This window comes from Cricetulus griseus, chromosome 5, assembly GCF_003668045.3.
Source record: "Cricetulus griseus strain 17A/GY chromosome 5, alternate assembly CriGri-PICRH-1.0, whole genome shotgun sequence".
Lineage (NCBI taxonomy): Eukaryota > Metazoa > Chordata > Mammalia > Rodentia > Cricetidae > Cricetulus > Cricetulus griseus.
Window position 1 is genome coordinate 36065794 of NC_048598.1, and position 18288 is coordinate 36084081.

Genomic DNA, 18288 nt, shown 5'->3' on the forward strand with positions numbered 1-18288 from the left:
ACTCACACAGATCTGCTTGCCTCTGTCTCTCGAGTACTGGGATTAAAGTGTGTGCCACCATCACCTGGCTTTATGTATTATTTTTTTTAAGTTTTAAAATTCATTTATGTGTATGTGTGCTTGCACATATGCTGTAGTGCACATGTAGAGGTCAAAGGTCAGAGGACAACTTGCACAAGTTGGTTCTTTCCTTTCACTGTATGGGTCCCAAGGATTAAAATCAGCTTGGTAGCCTTGGCTAAGGGCATTAATTGACTGGTTGAGCTACCTTGCTGTCATTGCTATTATTATTACAGTTTACCTTCCTCTTGCTAGCCAAATCTGGACCAGCATCTCTTGTGGTTGGGAGGGGCTTGGGAATCTGTGAAAGGCAGGAGGGACTGCTTTATAAAAGATAAAATACAGACTGAAAAAAGTGGTCTTGGCATACCCTTCCAGTTGGAAATAAGCAGTTTTTTTAAGCCATTAAAATGGTAAATAGGTTTTAACAGATGGCTTTTCCACAGCAATGGAAAGCTCAGGCAAGGACTTTGGGGTTAAATCTTGTATTTTAGTCACCTGGGACTAGTTTATTATTGCAGAAAAGCAAACATCCATAAAGCTGACAGCTCCCCCCTCTTCTCTGAGATGGAGTCCTTGAAGTTGCCTGCTCACTGAGGGGTGGGTGGCTGCAGACAGTGACCGAGCGGATTCAGGTTACATTGTCGACACCTGTCATCTGCAGGGCTTAAAGCTCACTAAGGCTGGAGGCCTATGGCAACCAAGAAACTCTATTACTGGTGGGCTTGGACTTTTATACTCAACATGTGTGCTGGCTTTTTCCTTTTTTAAAAATCATTTTAACATTTAATGCTCTTCAATTAAAGTGATTTCCTGGAGTGGATGCCAAGCTTCGTTGAGACCGTGCATTAACCACTCTCTGTATCGGTAGTTAAAGGCACGGAGGGATTTAAACAGCAATCCACAAGTCTGTTCAGTCAAGGTTTGGCGGAATAAAGCAGATTATAAACAATAATATATGTCTTTCTCTTCTTTTTCTGGAAGGGTTCCAAACTCACAAACAAGGCTAAAGTGCTATAAACATATCCAGGACTAAGCTTTGGGCTCCACAAATGTACTCTGTGGAAGCCACGGCACCAGAGTGCCACTTTTTATCCCATGTGCGTCTGTGTACGAGCACTTTCAAAGAGCTTTTTATTACACAAAGTGTCCATCAAATGAACTTACCTGCTAAATATTAAAATAGAAACAAGGACTGCTACACAAGTGAGAGAGAACAATAAACCCTGGCTGCAGGGGATGACTGTTGCTGCCACAGAGGGCGGGCAGCCCACTGAACGTAAGTGACAGGTCCAGCCACAGCATTCAGGGTCAAATGGTCATTTCTGGTCTGAGAGAGAGACCCACGCCAAACACCTAGGGTTCCTGAGAGGCAAATGCACATTGGAGGACAGATTTTCCTGGTTTCATCTTTTTGTGGTTGTTCAGTTGGTTGGTTTGAGACGGGATCACGCTTGGTTGCCCAGTCTGGCCTTGGACATCTTACATCAGTGTTCCAAGTGCCGAGACTACAGGTGTGCACCACAGAGTTTCTAGGTGCCTTTTTTTTCTTTTTTTTTTTTTAAAAACAAAACTTTAATTGCATGTCTGAAAAATCGACCATACTAACGGCTGATAAGAACAAGAAGTTACAATTCTGTGAGTCTGATAATCTCTATGCTTGGACCAAAACCTCTCTGGTGAAGAACTGTGATTGGCTATAGGAATACAGATGGATGCCTGCTCAAGGCAAAGCTCTACAGTGTCACCATCCCTTAGAGTCACATGACCACAAGACAGAATTAAGGAATTTCTGTGTCCTAAAAGAGAACCAAAATGTATGGATACAAAATCCACTAAGACACCTGATAATGCAACTGTTGAAGGTAGCTGGTTTTGCTTATCCTGAAAAACATGACTGAAGAAAAACTTTTGGATCTGGTATTAAAGGGCTTGGAAAAATCCCCAAGGTTTCAAAGAAATAAGACTCATGTATAATGTATATATTATGTATCATGAAACTTATGTTAAAATGGGTCTTTTACTGTTCCTAGTTTATGATCTTGGACATTCTCAGTTTGGAATTTCAATTTCCTTACTTTGTAGACTAGAGAAAATGACAATTATTTTTACCTTTGCAATTATTCTTATGTTAAATTAACCCTGCATAAAAGGAAGCTGCAGTTAGTACATTGAAGTTGGTATCTCTGATGGTAAGATATGTTAGTTTACACATCACTTAGATGAATTCTACGAGTCACTTTTGCTGTTGCTTTGTAGAGAATACCTACAGTATGAGGGCATGTCCATCATGGCGGGGAAGGCATGGCAGCAGGAATGTGGGCTGGGACTCCACATCTCAGAGGTGGAGGAAGCACACAAGTTGGGCAGATTATGACCTTCAGGCCCTGCCTGTACTTCCCTATGTCTGCAGGGAAGCCCCAAGTCCAAACTGTTCCACAGACTCCCAGCTGGGCCCAGGTGTACAGTGTATGGGGCCACACTTCAGACTCAAACCATAACAGGATCCACACATACCACTATGTAAGACATCCAACTCTGGAAATGCTAATGTGAGAATTCTGCCTCAGACTAGAGCTAGTATTTTAATTACTATGAAAACATTTGGCCCAAATCACCTTAGGAGCTAGATTTGAAATTTATTAATAAATATGTAAAAATGTCTTTTCTTTATGAATAGAATCTGGTAGATATACATTTAGTGTTAAGATCTGTAAACTGATTTTTTAAGGGACTCAAAGTTTGATAATATCCTTTGTGTTTCAATTAAAAATAATAAACGTTAAAAGTCTTCATGTCCAATTGATGCACATATATTTTTAGATATGAAACCTTTCTACAACAAGCTAACTCTGCCAGTCACACATCTTATTCATTAATCTTGGAGACGATGTACTTCATATAGAATAATAACCTATAGCCAAGTAGTTAAAGCTGGCAGGAAGCTATGAAATTCTTATTTAACAGGAGGGGGTCACTGGATCATAGGAACCTTTTAACTGGAAACTGCTGAAACATTAAAACACACAGAACTGACAGAATTCCAGAGATCATGCTTCAGCTATTTCCCTGGTATCTGACAAGCAGAGGGGACAGTAGCATGTGACTAGCTGGCTGACTCCTTGCTCTTCAGTATTACAGAGATTATTAACAACTTAAGTTTCTGATGGCAATCCATGATTTTCTAGACATTTCAGGTGGAATCCAGAAACGTTAATTCTTTTTTTTTTTTTTTTTTCCTCCCCGAGATAGGGCTTCTCTGTGGCTTTGGAGGCTGCCCTGGAACTAGTTTTTGTAGACCAGGCTAACATGTTAATTCTTAACACCCATGTTGATGGTAGTAAGCCGCATGTCACTGGCTAGACTGTCAGTAAGTCTGAGAAATGCCTGTAGCTTGAATGAAATGCCTGCTTTGGGGTCTAACAAGAGCAAATGGGATCCAGAAGATGTCCTCAATAGTGGGCTCTATCACCAACTTTGGTTGTGGGCAAATTAATAAGCCCGTGTTTTTCATTTTTCCTCGAACTGCCCTACTAGCAAAGTTGGCTTTACAGAGCTACTGTGCAGTGACGACAGGTTGAACAATGCCCATGAAATCATTCTGAAAAGAAAAACAAAGTTAAATAGATAAGCTAAAATCTCACTAGACACACACATACACAAGTCATCAGTGGGCTCACTGCTGTACAAATCTGGGGCCAAATAATTCAGAGCTCAACTTCTTAGCCAGAATGACTTCTAGTGCAGTAGCTGATGACTTTGTATTAAAGCTGGATTCTTGGCCAATGACTTAAAAGAAAAACAAAACCAAACAATTGAACAAAAACCCACCACTGACTTTTGTTTGGACATTCGGCCTGGTGATAAGCATTAGCAAATCCAAGGTCCTGGCTTTTGGTTCTAGCACCCACACCACCACCACCACCACCACCACCAACTATTGTCCAGTTCTTTCTAAGAGGCATAGCAACACCACGTATACCATCTGGTAGAAGCCAACCAAAGGAACCAGAAACTGTATCTCTGAAAGACCTAATGGTGACAATGGATGGGCTTTAGGAGACTGTAAAGTGCTCAAAATTCCATTCCAAGCACAGCACTATCCCAAGGCAGGAGGGTCCAGGTTTTCAGAGTGACCTGAAACTCCCTCACCTCTAAGAGCTACAAACTACAAGACAGGTTCAGGCAAGGCCCGGGTGTAGGTTAGGGCAGAGTGCTCACCTAACTCGCACAAGGCCCTGCCTTCAGTCTCTATTATACTATTTATACACACAAACTCAGCCAGGGTTCTGAAGCCAAAGTAGGTCAGACACTTTGCCTTCTCTTTGATATTTGTTGATATAATTTTGTCTTTCTCATTTTTCACCAGTGTGCACCAAAACTACCATGACTGCATAGAGTCTACTGTAAAGGTAATCAGGGCCTTTTAGATCAGCTGATAGAGGACTAAATAAATGACAACCATGAATAAATATTAAATACAGAAAGACAGCAACAGTGTTCTGATCACAGAGCCAAAAAAAAAAAAAGCAACATAAAGAAATAAGACTAACACGTGTTCACACATAGGTACACTATGGAGGCGGTATTCAGGACACATTATTGAGAATGCAGTCAGAATAGGATGGCAGTATGTAACAAGTGTGTCACATTACAACCACCTTGAGTCCTCTTGCCAGGCAGTTTTTAGTAACCATTTTTAAACATGCTCACATGCATTAGAAATATCAAATTGGTCCCGGCGTTGGTGGCGCACGCTTTTAATCCCAGCACTTGGAAGGCAGAGGCAGGCGGATCTCTGTAAGTTTGAAGCCAGCCTGGTCTATAGAGTGAGTGCCAGGATAGGCTCCAAAGCTACACACAGAAACCCTGTCTGGAAAAAACAAAACAAAACAAAACAACAACAACAACAAAATCAAATTGGAGAGGTGAAAGCAACGATGAGATAGAATAAATGCTAACTAGTAAACATTGAAAACAAAGAAGCTGAAAATCCTGGGTGGAGGCTTCCTATGGCATGTTCTCAGAAGCAGTTGCCTTACACATGACTAGCATGAAGCTACGGTGTCTACTGATTTAGCCTGCTGCAGTACATGGAAACACAGTCACCATGTAGTAGGGAAGTCGGCTGTCTGTCTGCTTCAGGGCACTGTCCTATGTTGATGAACTGCAGTCTTTGGTAATGAACCAGGGTCTGACCAGTATGTGACATGCTAGCATAATAATTCAATAATTCAAAGGGGATGAAAATAAACCATGGCTCAATGTTCACTGACATTTATATTCAGTGTTCACTGAAATCATCTATAGAAGATCCAGGAAAATGATCCATAGATTGTTATGATTGTAAGGCTTTTGAAAATTCAGATATTGGGAACAAAAGAAGTTTTGGAAATTAATTTTAGAATTCACCAGACTTGAAAATATTAAACTGATATGATTACCCCCCCACACATACTTTTTATTTATTGAGACAAGGTCTTGCATGCAACTAAGGCTTGCCTTGAACTTTGTAATCCCTCCTCCTCCTCCTCCTCTGTGCTGGGATGATGGGTACCATAGCACTCAGCCTCACTGATAACTGTTTATTCCCATAATCTTGGATTTAAATTCTTTAAAATAAAGTAAAACAAGCCATAGCTTTTGTTCGAAGAGTCTATATAGTTTTAAATGTGGCAGAATAAGCATTTAAAAAAATTGTGTTTATTAAGGAAGGAAGGAAGGAAGGAAGGAAGGAAGGAAGGAAGGAAGGAAGGAAGGAAAGAAGGAAGGGAGAAAAAGAAGTTCCTGGATAGCTTCTTGCTCAGAGAACTACTCTAAAATGTTTAAATGAATAACTTGATTTGCTAATGCCATAAGGATGAACAAAATAATGCCAATTAAAAACCACACATAGTGTCTCAATCACTTTTACTGTCACCAATGTATAATTTTTATTTTTATTTTTGTTTTTTCAAGACAGGGTCTGTGTAGCCCTGGCTGTCATGGAACTCACTCTGTAGACCAGACTGATCTTGAATTCACAGGTATTCGCCTGACTCTGCCTCCCAAGTGCTGGGATTAAAGGTGTGTGTCACCATAGCTGGGTTTTTGTTTTGTTTTTGTTTTTGTTTTTTAATTTTTGAGATACATTTGATGAATGTGAACCACAAATGACTTAGGTTAAAGGTGCACTGCAACACAGCTAGGATTGTAATAAAAGAACAAAGAATAGAGAATTACACTAACCTTTCAGTATGCACCAATGGGCATATCATTTCCACAGGTAATTAAGAAATTATTTTAAAAAATGATTAGTCTTGGTGAATGATTTGGTTTTGCATCTCAGAATGTATAAAGTTATAAAAATCATAAAACAAGCAGTATTTATATGCCATTTTGGAGGGGTTTGCTCCAGGATAGGCTAGCTCAAGCTAACAAAGACAGTATGCACTGCTATGGGCTCCACTAAGCAAGGTACATGCTTTTTTAACAGTCACACTTGTTAGAAAAGTATCTTTTAATGGCTATGTTTGTACCACAACTAATTTTTTCTTTCATTTCTATTTATCTTTCTTATATAATAAGAACATCAAGGAATTCCCTAGGTGAGTTCTTAAGGTTTAAAAGGGAAAACACAGGAAGTCAGGTTCAGTAGTGGTACAAGAAAAAGACAAAAAACAAAAACCATAGCACACTTGCCTACTTATGCTTCTAAAACCAAACAGGTGCTCTTCTAGTACCCAGAAACAACTCCAATAGTAACACACCTAGGCAAGCGAACAGCCAAGGGGGAAGCAGGCCACGCCTGGGTTGGTTATTTTAGATTACTGCTGCAAAGGTCCTTATAGCTAATTTAGAGTCCTTAGGGAAATTCTTTTCCTGTGTTGTGTTTGAGGAATCCTGATCTAATGTGTTCTCTGGAACCCATGTCTCAGGAAGGCTGCTGAGTACTACACTGAAATGCTGAAGGTCTTCATTTTCATTAACTGACTGGTGATCTGACGTCCATGGCCCAGGTGACAAAACCCTGTCTTCTCCCTCTTGCTTTCTTAACACTCTCCTCTTCCTTATATTTGTCCTCAAGTTCATCTTTACAGAATAGCATTTTAACCATCTATTCAGATTAGCTGTGAAGATGCTATAGGGCCATTTGCTCTTTACTGTGCTGGGATTTCATGGAACTTCCCTAATTGTCAGTGTAATGCTGATCAGCACACTTTGCTTCTGGAGAGAGAGAGAGCGAGAGAGCGAGAGAGAGACAGAGACAGAGAGAGAGACAGAGACAGAGAGAGAGCGCACAGCCATGTTTAATACTGTGAAATATGATCTGTCTGCTCTTCTCCCCACCCTCTAGAGCAGTGATAAATTTCAGACCGTGCTCGGCAGAATTGGATTCTATTATGCACAGTACACATGTTCATCACCAAAACTGTACTCCTCAGAATGTATGCATGGAGAATGAATTGCTGAGACGTCAAAATCCCAGTTCCCCGAACTGATTTTATTAGCCAATGCATACCAAAGACGGGTGGTAAAGAAGTATTATTTCTACAGTTTCTTTTACCCTCAAGTCCTATCCTATGAGACTGTGCTTTTCCAGTCTCTGGATCAAGCCTTGTTAGTTCTGTGCAGCTGCAGCACCAGAGAAACTGCTTTGCAGCCCGTCACCTCTTCTGGCAGACAGTCGTCTTGGTCTCGGATAGTGGGGTCAGCGCCAGACTGGAGCAGCAGCTCCACGATGTCCAAAAACTCACAGGCAGCAGCTGCAAGGGAAATTAACAAACATGAAAATGAGGTTACAGCAAGACAGGGGAACCACTCCTGTGTGGCAGGAACTGCCAGGGTCCACCCTGGCAGAACAGTGCACACCCTTATGGTGGTTGTAGGATGATCCAGCCTTGCATCGAGAACAAGTCTTAAGAAAATCAGATTTTTTCCTTGTGTAGAAACACACAAGTATATTTGTAAAATTGTGAGGCTTTGATCTATTTGCAGGGATAAAATGAAAGCAAAGAATAAAAAATTCAGTGGTTAAGGGTTTCATGTTGATATACATTTTCAAATAATGGTAAGTGGGTAACCCATGTCAAAAGGCTAAAAGTACTGTATCAAAGAAAACATTCTGTTTTGTCTTTGAAGAGGGAGTTTATGGATAGAATTAAATTTACACAGAAAAAAAGCCCTGTTCTAGTAATTAGACCATCAATCACTATGTGAAATCTTGTGTGTGGGTTTGTATGTTCTCATGTATGGGCAGGTGTGCTCACCTGTGTGTGAGTGCGTGGAGATCAGAGGTCAGCGTCAAGTGTCCTCCGTTGCTCTTCACAGGGTCTCTTACTAATTTGGAGCTAGCTGGCCAGCAAGCTCCTGGGATCTTGCTGTTTCCATCCCTCAGAACTGGGGTCACAGAGGACAGTCTGGCTTTTATGGGTGTGATGGGGCTCTGGACTCATCTTCTGATGCTTAGGCAGCTAATATTTTACCCACTGAGCCATCTCCTCAGCCCCCAAAATCTTAAAAGGAGAGAAAGGGCATTACTGGTGTCACTAGGTCTAAGGCACAGGAGAGGAGACCAACAGATATCCAGACTTGTAATGATGATGGCATTGTTACTTCCCCAGGAAAGACAGACCAAAGGGTTAGAGCAGAGAGCCATTTATCTATCTTCTGCATATATACGGCAATCAGATTTATGCCGAAGACAGTATTACAATCAAGGGGATCTAATAATTAGATGGGGTTGAGATGACTGAGTTGAAGGCAAAACAGGCATTTCACACAAAATGAAACATAAACAACAAACACAGGAAAGGTGAGCGGCTCTCATTACACGTCACCACTCACACAAACAAAGATGAATACAGAACTGACTGACAATGCTAAGCAGAGGAAGCCTGATAGAAGGAAGGCACCCTTAAGTTTCCTGAGCATGTTCCCTGGGGCAGCCACTTTGGACAATAACTTGTCATTCAGTGAATCCTTAACACCTCCCTCCCCTGGCCGCCCCACAGTGATTGTCATAGAGATTTTTGCATGTGTTCTCCAGCAGGTATTTGAAGACTACATATCAGCACCTAAGGGGCATCAGATGCAGACTCCTCAAATGTTCACGAACAGTAACATGTAGAAACAGAGCACTTGGTCTGGGAGTGAAATCCCACAACAGTAAAACTAAGGAACTCCAACTTCACACAACATGGGTGTGTCTCAAACACAGGATGTTGAAGAATAATAATTTTAAAAAAGACAAAGCAGAATACAATTTAGCAGGATTCTATTTAAAGAAACACTTAAAAATGGACAAAATTAAACATTATTGCTTAGATATACAAATACGTAGTGAAACTATAAAAGAAAACATTTGTAAAAATTCTAGGCCAGCTGGAACTATACAGTGAGACCATGCTTCAACAGAACAAAACTGCAGTAGTGGTAATCACCACAGTTCGTGGGGGAACTAAAAGAGGGACACGCTGGCACATACAAGGGCTCACTGATGGTACTGTGGTGTTCTAGTTCTTAGGTCAGGGAGCAGAGACATTTCTAAAGCTGTGGTCTGCCATGCTCACACATTTTAAAGGGATTTGTGGTATGACGCATCCTGCAACAACAAAATGCCTCCCAAGGAAAGGCACAGACAGTTATGGAGGCTGATCCCAGCCAGGGCTGCGGCAGTGAGCCAATACTGCAGCAGTCCTGTCAAGGATACAGTTGAGATTCCTGTTTTGAGAATTCTTATAAACATGTAAACAACCAACTCTAGTAAAAAAGAGTAAATGTTGTGGCAGACACACAGTGCTAAGGCAGGGGGGGAGGAAATGGAGGAAAACAATTGGCCTCTAGACACCGTGGATGGCTTTAGCTGCTAATTGTTAATTCCCTAGGTTGAGGAAGCTCCCCGCTACTCCTACTTTGCTGGTTTTGTTTAGAGACAGTCTCACCACATAGCTCAGGCTGACCTGGAACTCATTATGTAGACAGGTTGGTCTTGAACTTATATATAGAGAGGCACACAACCAGGTTTTCTATTTGGTTATTTTAGTCACAACAGGAGGCTGAATTTTATTAACAGCCCTTTCTACCTGAATTAGATGTTTACAGGCTTGGTGTTGATCACTATAGTATAATACAGTGATTTCAAACTGTCAAACCAATCTTGCACGCCTAGGTAATGCTTATTTGACCATGATTTATTGTTTCACGTGTATTTGGCCGTGTCCTACTTGCTAATAATCTTGTGAAGTGTCTTCTATTTTCTGAAACAGTTTGTGTGCAGAACTGGTATTATTTTACGCATAAACATCTGTAGAAGTCAACACCAGAAGCAACAAAGCCTGGATTTTATTGAGGGTGTTTTAAGCTACCAAACTAATCTCTTTAATGGATGTAGGACTACAGAAGTTTTTTTTCTTTTTCTTTGGTAATATCTTTTAAGAAATCTTTCCATTTCATCTAGGCTATCTAACTATTGGTTGAAAGTTGTTCATAAATGTTTACTTGTTTGCTTTATAATACAATGTAAGGCACAGGTCATTGTCTCATTCTTGAAATAGGGAATTTGATTCTTTTTTCTTGCACATGTGTGGTGTGTATGTACTGTCGTGTGTGTGTGTGCATTCGTGTGTGCGTGCGTGCATGCGTGCGTGCGTGCGTGCGTGCGTGCGTGCGTGCGTGTGTGTGTGTGTGTGTGTGTCTAACAGGCCCAGATCATGGACTAGCCAATGGAACATAGTGAACGATCTATGTGTACTTGAAGCAGTATATACTGTTTATTAGGTGAATGTTCTGCAGATGTCAATTAAACAAAACTTGAAAACATTTTTCAGATCATCCATGTCTTAATTGTTCTATTACTTACTGACTTATTGTTTGACGAATGTTGTTTTTCTCTTGCTCTGTTTTAGTCTCATGATTTTTGACTGAATGTAAACTTTGTGAAGAGAGGGCAACAGAGTCACACTATGTATATCCAGAAATGAACATGCTCCTTTTGTCAGGCCACTGGCATGGGTCAAATTAGTAATTGGGTTGGGCTTGGCTCTTTAATTTCCTCTGGTGATAGGGTGCTGCTCACCCCTTCTGTGCAGTCTGGATACCACACAGTTTCTTCTAACTTTTCCTCAGCCTCAGCTTTAGCATTCTTGGCATGTCTGAACCACAGAAATGGCCTCTTTACGTTCTTCTCTCACCTCCTCTCAAGAGACTACTGTTTATTACTCAGGTGGGATGAGATGGAGGTTCTCTGTCCTTTTGAGTTGGTTGTAGTCCTTGATTGGCCTTCAGAGGTCATGATTTCTATATTTCCCCCAATTGTCATTGTCAAGTCAGCCAAACAGTGACGTGTTGTGTGTGTGTGTGTGTGTGTGTGTGTGTGTGCGTGTGTGTGTGTGCGTGTGTGTGTGTGTGTGTGTGTGTGTGTGTGTGTAAGCTTACCATCCTGCTCTATTGGTATTAATAATTAAAGAGCCTGACTATCTTCACTCCCAGGCCGGTGATTCCCGCTTAGCACTTTCTGATTTTATGCTATGAAGTAGGAAAGAGCTGTTGAACAAAAGCCAGGTTATGGCAGGCTATAAACTGGTTAAACTTTTATATTTTTGGTTGTGAGCCTCGCCTTTTTATGGCTGAACCATCTCTCCAGGCCTCTGATGGACTTTTACAATCTGTCCTGATTACTTAGTCACCAAACTCTTATCCGTAACCAGAGAGAACCAGGCTCTAAGTGAACCAGACTGGAGGATGTGCATTTTCTGAGCTAAAATAAGACCCTATCTCTGGTTGGGAACCCTATCTCTGCTCTCAGTGGTGTGGGGTCACTTCCAAATGAAGGCAGCATTGAAGAATGAATGGATGGAGACTAGGAGAAGGTGGAGAGAAGCAAGAGTCATCTGTTCCATGTCTAGAGCAGCTGCTGCTTGGCGATGTAGTGTGTGTGTGGATCCTGAGACTTGAGGGGTACTCCTGAGGAACTGCACTGACAGGGAGGAAGACAGAGACGAGGCTTTTTGCCAAGGCCCAGATCACATAAAGTGTTTAAAATTAGAACACTCCTTTTGGAATCTCCCTGCACCATCTTGTTTTGCCATGCTGGGACCTCATGCATTCTGAGCACGGACTTTACCACTGAGCCATATGACCAGGCCACCAACTGACAATGAGAATTTAAAACTGCCCCCTCAAACAATCTCAATTAACATCTTTCCTCTAAATTTCTGGAGTTTAACCACAAATAACTGTATACCCACTTATATTGAAATACAGACAGCCTCATAAAATAGAAGCAAGTTAAAGATGCACTGGGCTCAAGTAGCTGGGAGGACAAATATACTGGAACCTACTCACAGAACATATACATCCAAACAACAGCCAATCAGCAGGTGCATCACCAGCAGCAGCCTCAAGCCCTGGGAGGAGCACTTGGTTAGCTCCTCACAGTGGGACCTTTTTAATAGCGTTTGTCATAAACTCCATATATAAACAGGTAATTCAGGATAGCCATAGTGATCTAACACTTCTTCTAACCCAACACTTAAGCAGGAGGATGGATCTAAGGAGATGCATGCTGAAGATGCAGAGTATGGCCTCTCAGGCAAAGTGGTAGTTTCATGTGTGCTGTACCATGAGGTAAGCTTTCTAGTAGTGAAGTATGGTAGACACAAGCTCAACTCAGGAGCAGTTTTAAGAATTTAATTCCATAGCCACCCAACTAAGGAAACAGCACTTGCATAGTGTAACAGTCCCCCTAGCATGACTTGGTGAAGGGAAGTGAGTGAGGTTTAACTGACAATATTTCAGAGCAGGGGTGTACAGCATATACATATATAAAGAGTTTTATTAACAAGCACTCGAGGTTCACACAAAGACAGACCCACACGGAAGCACAAACAAGCAGGGTGTCACAGCAGAAAGAAAGAAACAGGTTGATTTAAATGAGGGGATCTTGTTTATAAAGTGACACAAGTGAGTTTTATGATGATCTGAAGAGGGTATATGGGGGCACTCTGGTACCTGGAGGAGACTGGCTCAAACAGGTGCCCAACACATTGCTGTTGAAGAAATGGACCTGGATCTCCAATCACATGCTTGCTTCTTTTTGTATCCTCTCCAGTGCATGATATTTATTCATTTGTTTGTTTACTTATTTGTGTCCTTTCCATCCAGCATGGTGCTGAGAAGTTAGAATTTGCTCAGTATTCATTCCCCTGCTTTTGGCATCTTTAGTGAATCACAGGTAACAAGCCAGAATATGCAATCTTCTCATTCTCTCAAAACAAAAGCAAAGAAGATGAGAAAGCAAAGAAGGCAAGAATGGAGATGGAGACCAGTGCTAACTTTCACCAAATTAGTGAGGGCCACATCAGTGCCCACAACGCTCAGGGAAATACAAAAACAGTCAGAAGCCCATTTTGGAAAAGCCCGAGCCAGTCTACAGGGACCAGCACAGTTGCTGAATTTATGGTACCCTGGGAACCTCTATTTGTCAAGTGCCATACAGGCAGCCGTGACACTGGCACAGGTGAAGATGAATTTTCATTCAGAGCAGTGAGCCTTCTGACTCCATTAATCCTCGGGGTTTTGATGATGAATTTCTTTCTTTTTTATTTTATTTATTTTCACTCTAATGCCTCCTCCCACTGCCCTGTAACAGTGTGTAGGGAACAGAACAGATGGTGCTTTCTACGGAAGCTTGAGGGCTCATGAGGATACAAAGCCAGCCCACTCTGCAATCACATGACCACACGTGCAAGGAAAAGCCTTGATTTCCCCTGGGAGACACAGATGCAATGATATTAGTATTCCCAGTGGAGGAAGAGGAGGGGAAAGCTCACAGGCTTTGTAAGGAAGACCACACTTACTCCAATATACTCCAGCAAGGAGCACGTTTAATCACAAAATAACAAGAGGGCCAGTAGCTGAAGACTCAAAACACTCAGGTAAAATGTGGGGAAATAAGGGTTTTAATATGTTTCCACACAAAGACCATTTAAAACAAACTAGTAAGGACATACAGTAGCACAATCGTGGCCTCTGGTTAACCTGCTATTGGCTCTGACCCAGTTTTAATCGGAAGAAGCCAGGATTTACAACCTGCTTAAGGATGGAGTTTGACAACTGCTATAATCAGAAGAGCTGTCAACACAAGGACAGCTGTCAAGCTCAACCGTAATTCATAAAAAGTAATAGCTAAGCCCCCAAAGACCTCCCCAATACTGTCTGCACTCACTGTATTGAACCATACAGTTTTATGAAAATTCCAAGAATAGGTTAACACCCTAAAATCAAATCAAATCAGTAGCCACTGAGCACCCACCAAATAAAAAGGATTAAATAGCATTAAATGACTAAATGAATAAAATATGCTGAACAGATTCCTAGGCATATAATAGGTGCTTAATAAATGATCATTATTGCTAATATTACATTTAAGACTATCTTGACTATCCTTAAAAGTGTCAAAATTCCAGTAAACTAGTAAAGAAACACAACTAAAACTGAATTATTCTAAGTGATTATTAATCTAAAAATATTAATTTTCATGAAACATTCCTGAGTTGTCAGAATATTTTAGTGTTATATATTTGTAATGCCAAAACCTTTGACTAATGATATTATTTTAGTGTTTAATTACTTTGATTATAACATGTATAGTTATTTGCTTGGTTCTTTCCACAATGATTAATATAACCTGAGAGAAAGAAATAAAGGATGTTTCAGTAGATCAATTTTGGGCAAGATTCCTAAATTAAGGATAGTTTTTATTAATGTCTAGTATCCCAGCAAACAGAAAAAGATTATAAAAGCATACAGGACATCAGTATCAGTATGTGTTTACGCATAGCACAGTCATGGAAATTGCTCTGCCTCACTGACCAAAGAGGCTAGTAAGAAGGGATCCCCATTTTTTTATTGTTCCCATAGTAGGTTACTTTCCATGTCAGATGTGCAAACCTAGTAAAATACATGTGATCCTAGTGCTTTGGCTGGGCAGGAGTATTGAATTTGAAGCAAGTCTGGGCTACATAGCAAGTTCTAAGCTAGTCCTGGCTATATAGTGAGACCTTGTTTCAAAGAACAAAACAACACCCTCTTTCTCCCTACAAAGAAATGTGAGTTCTATCTGGCAATGGGGCTGTGTACAGTATTAGGAAACAGGAGAGGACGTGCAATCAGAAGACCTGTGCAGTGGCTTTATTCTCTACAGCCTGTACTGCTGTAAAGGTCTTAGCACATTTCTGGACACCAGATTTTCATCTGCAAGCAGGGAAAGCAATATCTAAGCTTGGGCATTTGTTGGAAGGAATATGACACAGAAAGGGCAACACTACAGTATCTCCACCCCACCCCCCCGCCAGCGCGCGTGATCACATGTGCGTGTGCATGTGTCTGTGTGCGTGTAAGACTTATTAGCCTATATAGTACATACAAAAGAGTATCCATCATACATATGTTTTCTAAAGATAAATCTATCATGTAACTTGTTCATGCATCATATCAGTGTTAGAATCCCAGAAGCACCCTGCCCCCAAGTTTTTCCAAGCCACTAGTGCCAAGTTAATAATCCTTTGGCTTTCATACAGGGAAAGTACACTGTATGTACTCTAGGGTTCAGCATCTTGAGCTCAGGGTGTAAGAGCTCCAGGCTGTGTTCATGTGGCTGGGGCTCATTTTCACTGCTGCACAGCATCCTGACGAGAAAACACTTCAGACTGACACACCTATGCAGTGTATTTCCTGGATCTGAAGAGTCTAGCACTTTACCAGCTCAAGGAATTACCAGTAAATAATCTTTTTGCTGTTTGAGACAGGATCTCTCTATGTAGCCCTGGCTGTTCTGGAATTCACTATATGGAAGGCTGGATTTCTGAATTGGAGGCCACCTTTGCATTTGAGTGAATTCAAGGACTACCAGGGCTACAGAGAAACCCTGTCTCGGAAAAACAACAGTAACAAAACTGGTGGTAGAGGAACTGGAGAGATGGCTCAGTGGTTAAGAGCACTGGCTGCTCTTCAGAGGCCTGGGATTCAATTCCCAGCATCGACATGGTGACTCACAACCATCTGTAACTCTAGTTCCAGTGAATCTGACACCCTCTTCTGGCCTCTGTAGGCAACAAGCATACACATGGTGTATATATATACATGCAGGCAAAAATACCCATGCTCATAAGATAAAAATAAGTCAAGAGTGGGGAAGAGGGGGAGAGAGAGAGACAGAGAATGAGTATGAATAGTGGTAGAAGTCAAAGCACGGGCAAGGGTTCTCCTACCGAGCCACATTTCTGGCTTTTTACTAGGCTCCAGGCTCTACCACATTTCCCTCCCCCTTCCTGCCCTGCTCTTTCTGTGACTTCTTACAAACAGCTTTCAACACACTATTTTCTTTTCTTTCTTCCATTACTTGTGCTAACTGCATACTTTAAGCTGGCCATAGTAAAATTGCTTTATTTTACAATTTTTTACTTAAACTATAGTTGACGCTCGTTCACATATGCCTGTTCATTTTTGGTGAAACTCGGTCTCATGGTTTTGATTCCCGACTCTACAAATTTGTTCTAACAATTCTTATTCAAGAGTTACACTGAAGTCCTTTAAAATGTAACCCTGGGTTGGTGAGATGGCTCAGCAGGTAAAGGCACAGCCACCAGGCCTGGCAACTTGAGCTTAGTCTCCAAGATCCACGTGGTGGAGGAAGGGAATCAACTTGTTCAAGCTGTCCTCCACATGTGTGCTGTGCCATGTGCATACCCTCCCCCCAACAAATAACCAAATGTGAGAAAAATAGAACCCTGTGATTTACTCCACCCACTGATGTGCATGTAATTGGAGTCTGGAATACTCGATTGTGGGTTATTCTCATCTAAGGAACTTAAGAGTGCTGGACTCAAAATGTACTCTTAAGAAAAGTTTAACATTTAGGGGCAGGAAGATGGCTCAGTCAGTAAAGTGCATTTTGCACCAGCAAGGGGGCCTGAGCGCAGAGCCTTTGCATCTAGGCAAGAGAGCTGAGGGAGGGGTATGCGCCTGCAATCCCAGCACAGGGAAAGCAGAGACAGGAGACCTCAGCTGGCTCATCTCAGCTGGTGAGCTCTAGGTTCAGGAAGGACCTTGCCTCAAAAATATAAGGTAGCAAGATACTTAACATCAGCTTCTGGCCTCCATGTACACCTGTACAAATACACACTGCACCCGTGTATACACATACTGTACAATGTAGAATACTGAACACCTGTCCACACTGTATACCTGTCCACACACACTGTACACTGCAGAATACAGTACACCTGTCCACACTGTATACCTGTCCACACACACTGTACACTGTAGGATCCTGTACACCTGTATAGTCTGTATACCTATATACACACACTGTATACTGTAGAATACTGTATACCTGTACATACTCTGTACACCTGTACACACACACGGGTGGTGGTGGTGGTGGTGGTGGTGGTGGTGGTGGTGGTGGTGGTAGTGGTGGTGGTGGTGGTGGATAGAGAGGGCATAGCAAGTCCAGTATACACAAACAAGACCAGCATACTTTAGTTTCTTAACTGATGATTTCCCAAACAATCAAGAATATAAATTTGAACTTTAAATTTGTGTGAAATGGGACTCCCCCTCCAAACAGACACTGATCTGAAGTAGATAATTTGGTTTACTTCTTGATGCTGTTAGATTAAGTCAAATCTTTTTTATAAAAACATGTCTGTCTGTCTGTCTGTCTAACTATCTAGGTTTTTTGAGACAGGGTTTCTCTGTGTAGCTTTTGAGCCTGTCCTGTCACTCGCTTTGTAGAGTGCTGGTATCAAAGGAATGCGCCACCATAGCCCAGCACATGTTTATTTTTTAACTTTTTTTTTAATGAAAAAATATATGATCTGGTGAGAGAAGCTCATGGGCTCTCATTTGAAAACAAAGCATACTTGGATCAATTAATCTGAAAACAATACCAGAACTCAAAATGTTCTATGTGGGGAATACATATATATATGTTTCTAAAACTTTAAAAGATACACCCACACATATATATGTCTATATGTATCTTTAATTTTTCCTAATTGAATTTTTCCATAAAAATGAAATAAAGAAATACAGAAAAGAGCAAGATTTGTTTTTCTTTTAATACCCAATTCCTGTAATGTGAGTGAAATTGACTCTAAACTTTCTTTTGGTAGAAATGCATTTCTAAATTAAAGTTATGATTGGAATAATGATAAATCTATAAGCTTTCTATGCAATTTCCAA

General features: G+C 41.2%; 1 protein-coding gene across 3 annotated transcripts in view; it reads right to left on the reverse strand.

Moving 5' to 3' along the window:
* Positions 1-7522: 7522 nt before the first annotated feature.
* Positions 7523-18288, reverse strand: part of Acbd6 (acyl-CoA binding domain containing 6) — a 139643-nt gene continuing 128877 nt past the window's right edge. For 2 of the 3 annotated variants that reach the window (XM_027417342.2, XM_027417341.2), the window contains one exon: positions 7523-7805. In XM_027417342.2, the coding sequence (XP_027273143.1) occupies positions 7651-7805 (155 nt within the window). In that variant the 3' untranslated portion in view covers positions 7523-7650. The remainder of the gene's footprint in view (positions 7806-18288) is intronic. The other variant, XR_003485678.2, reaches the window with a different exon arrangement.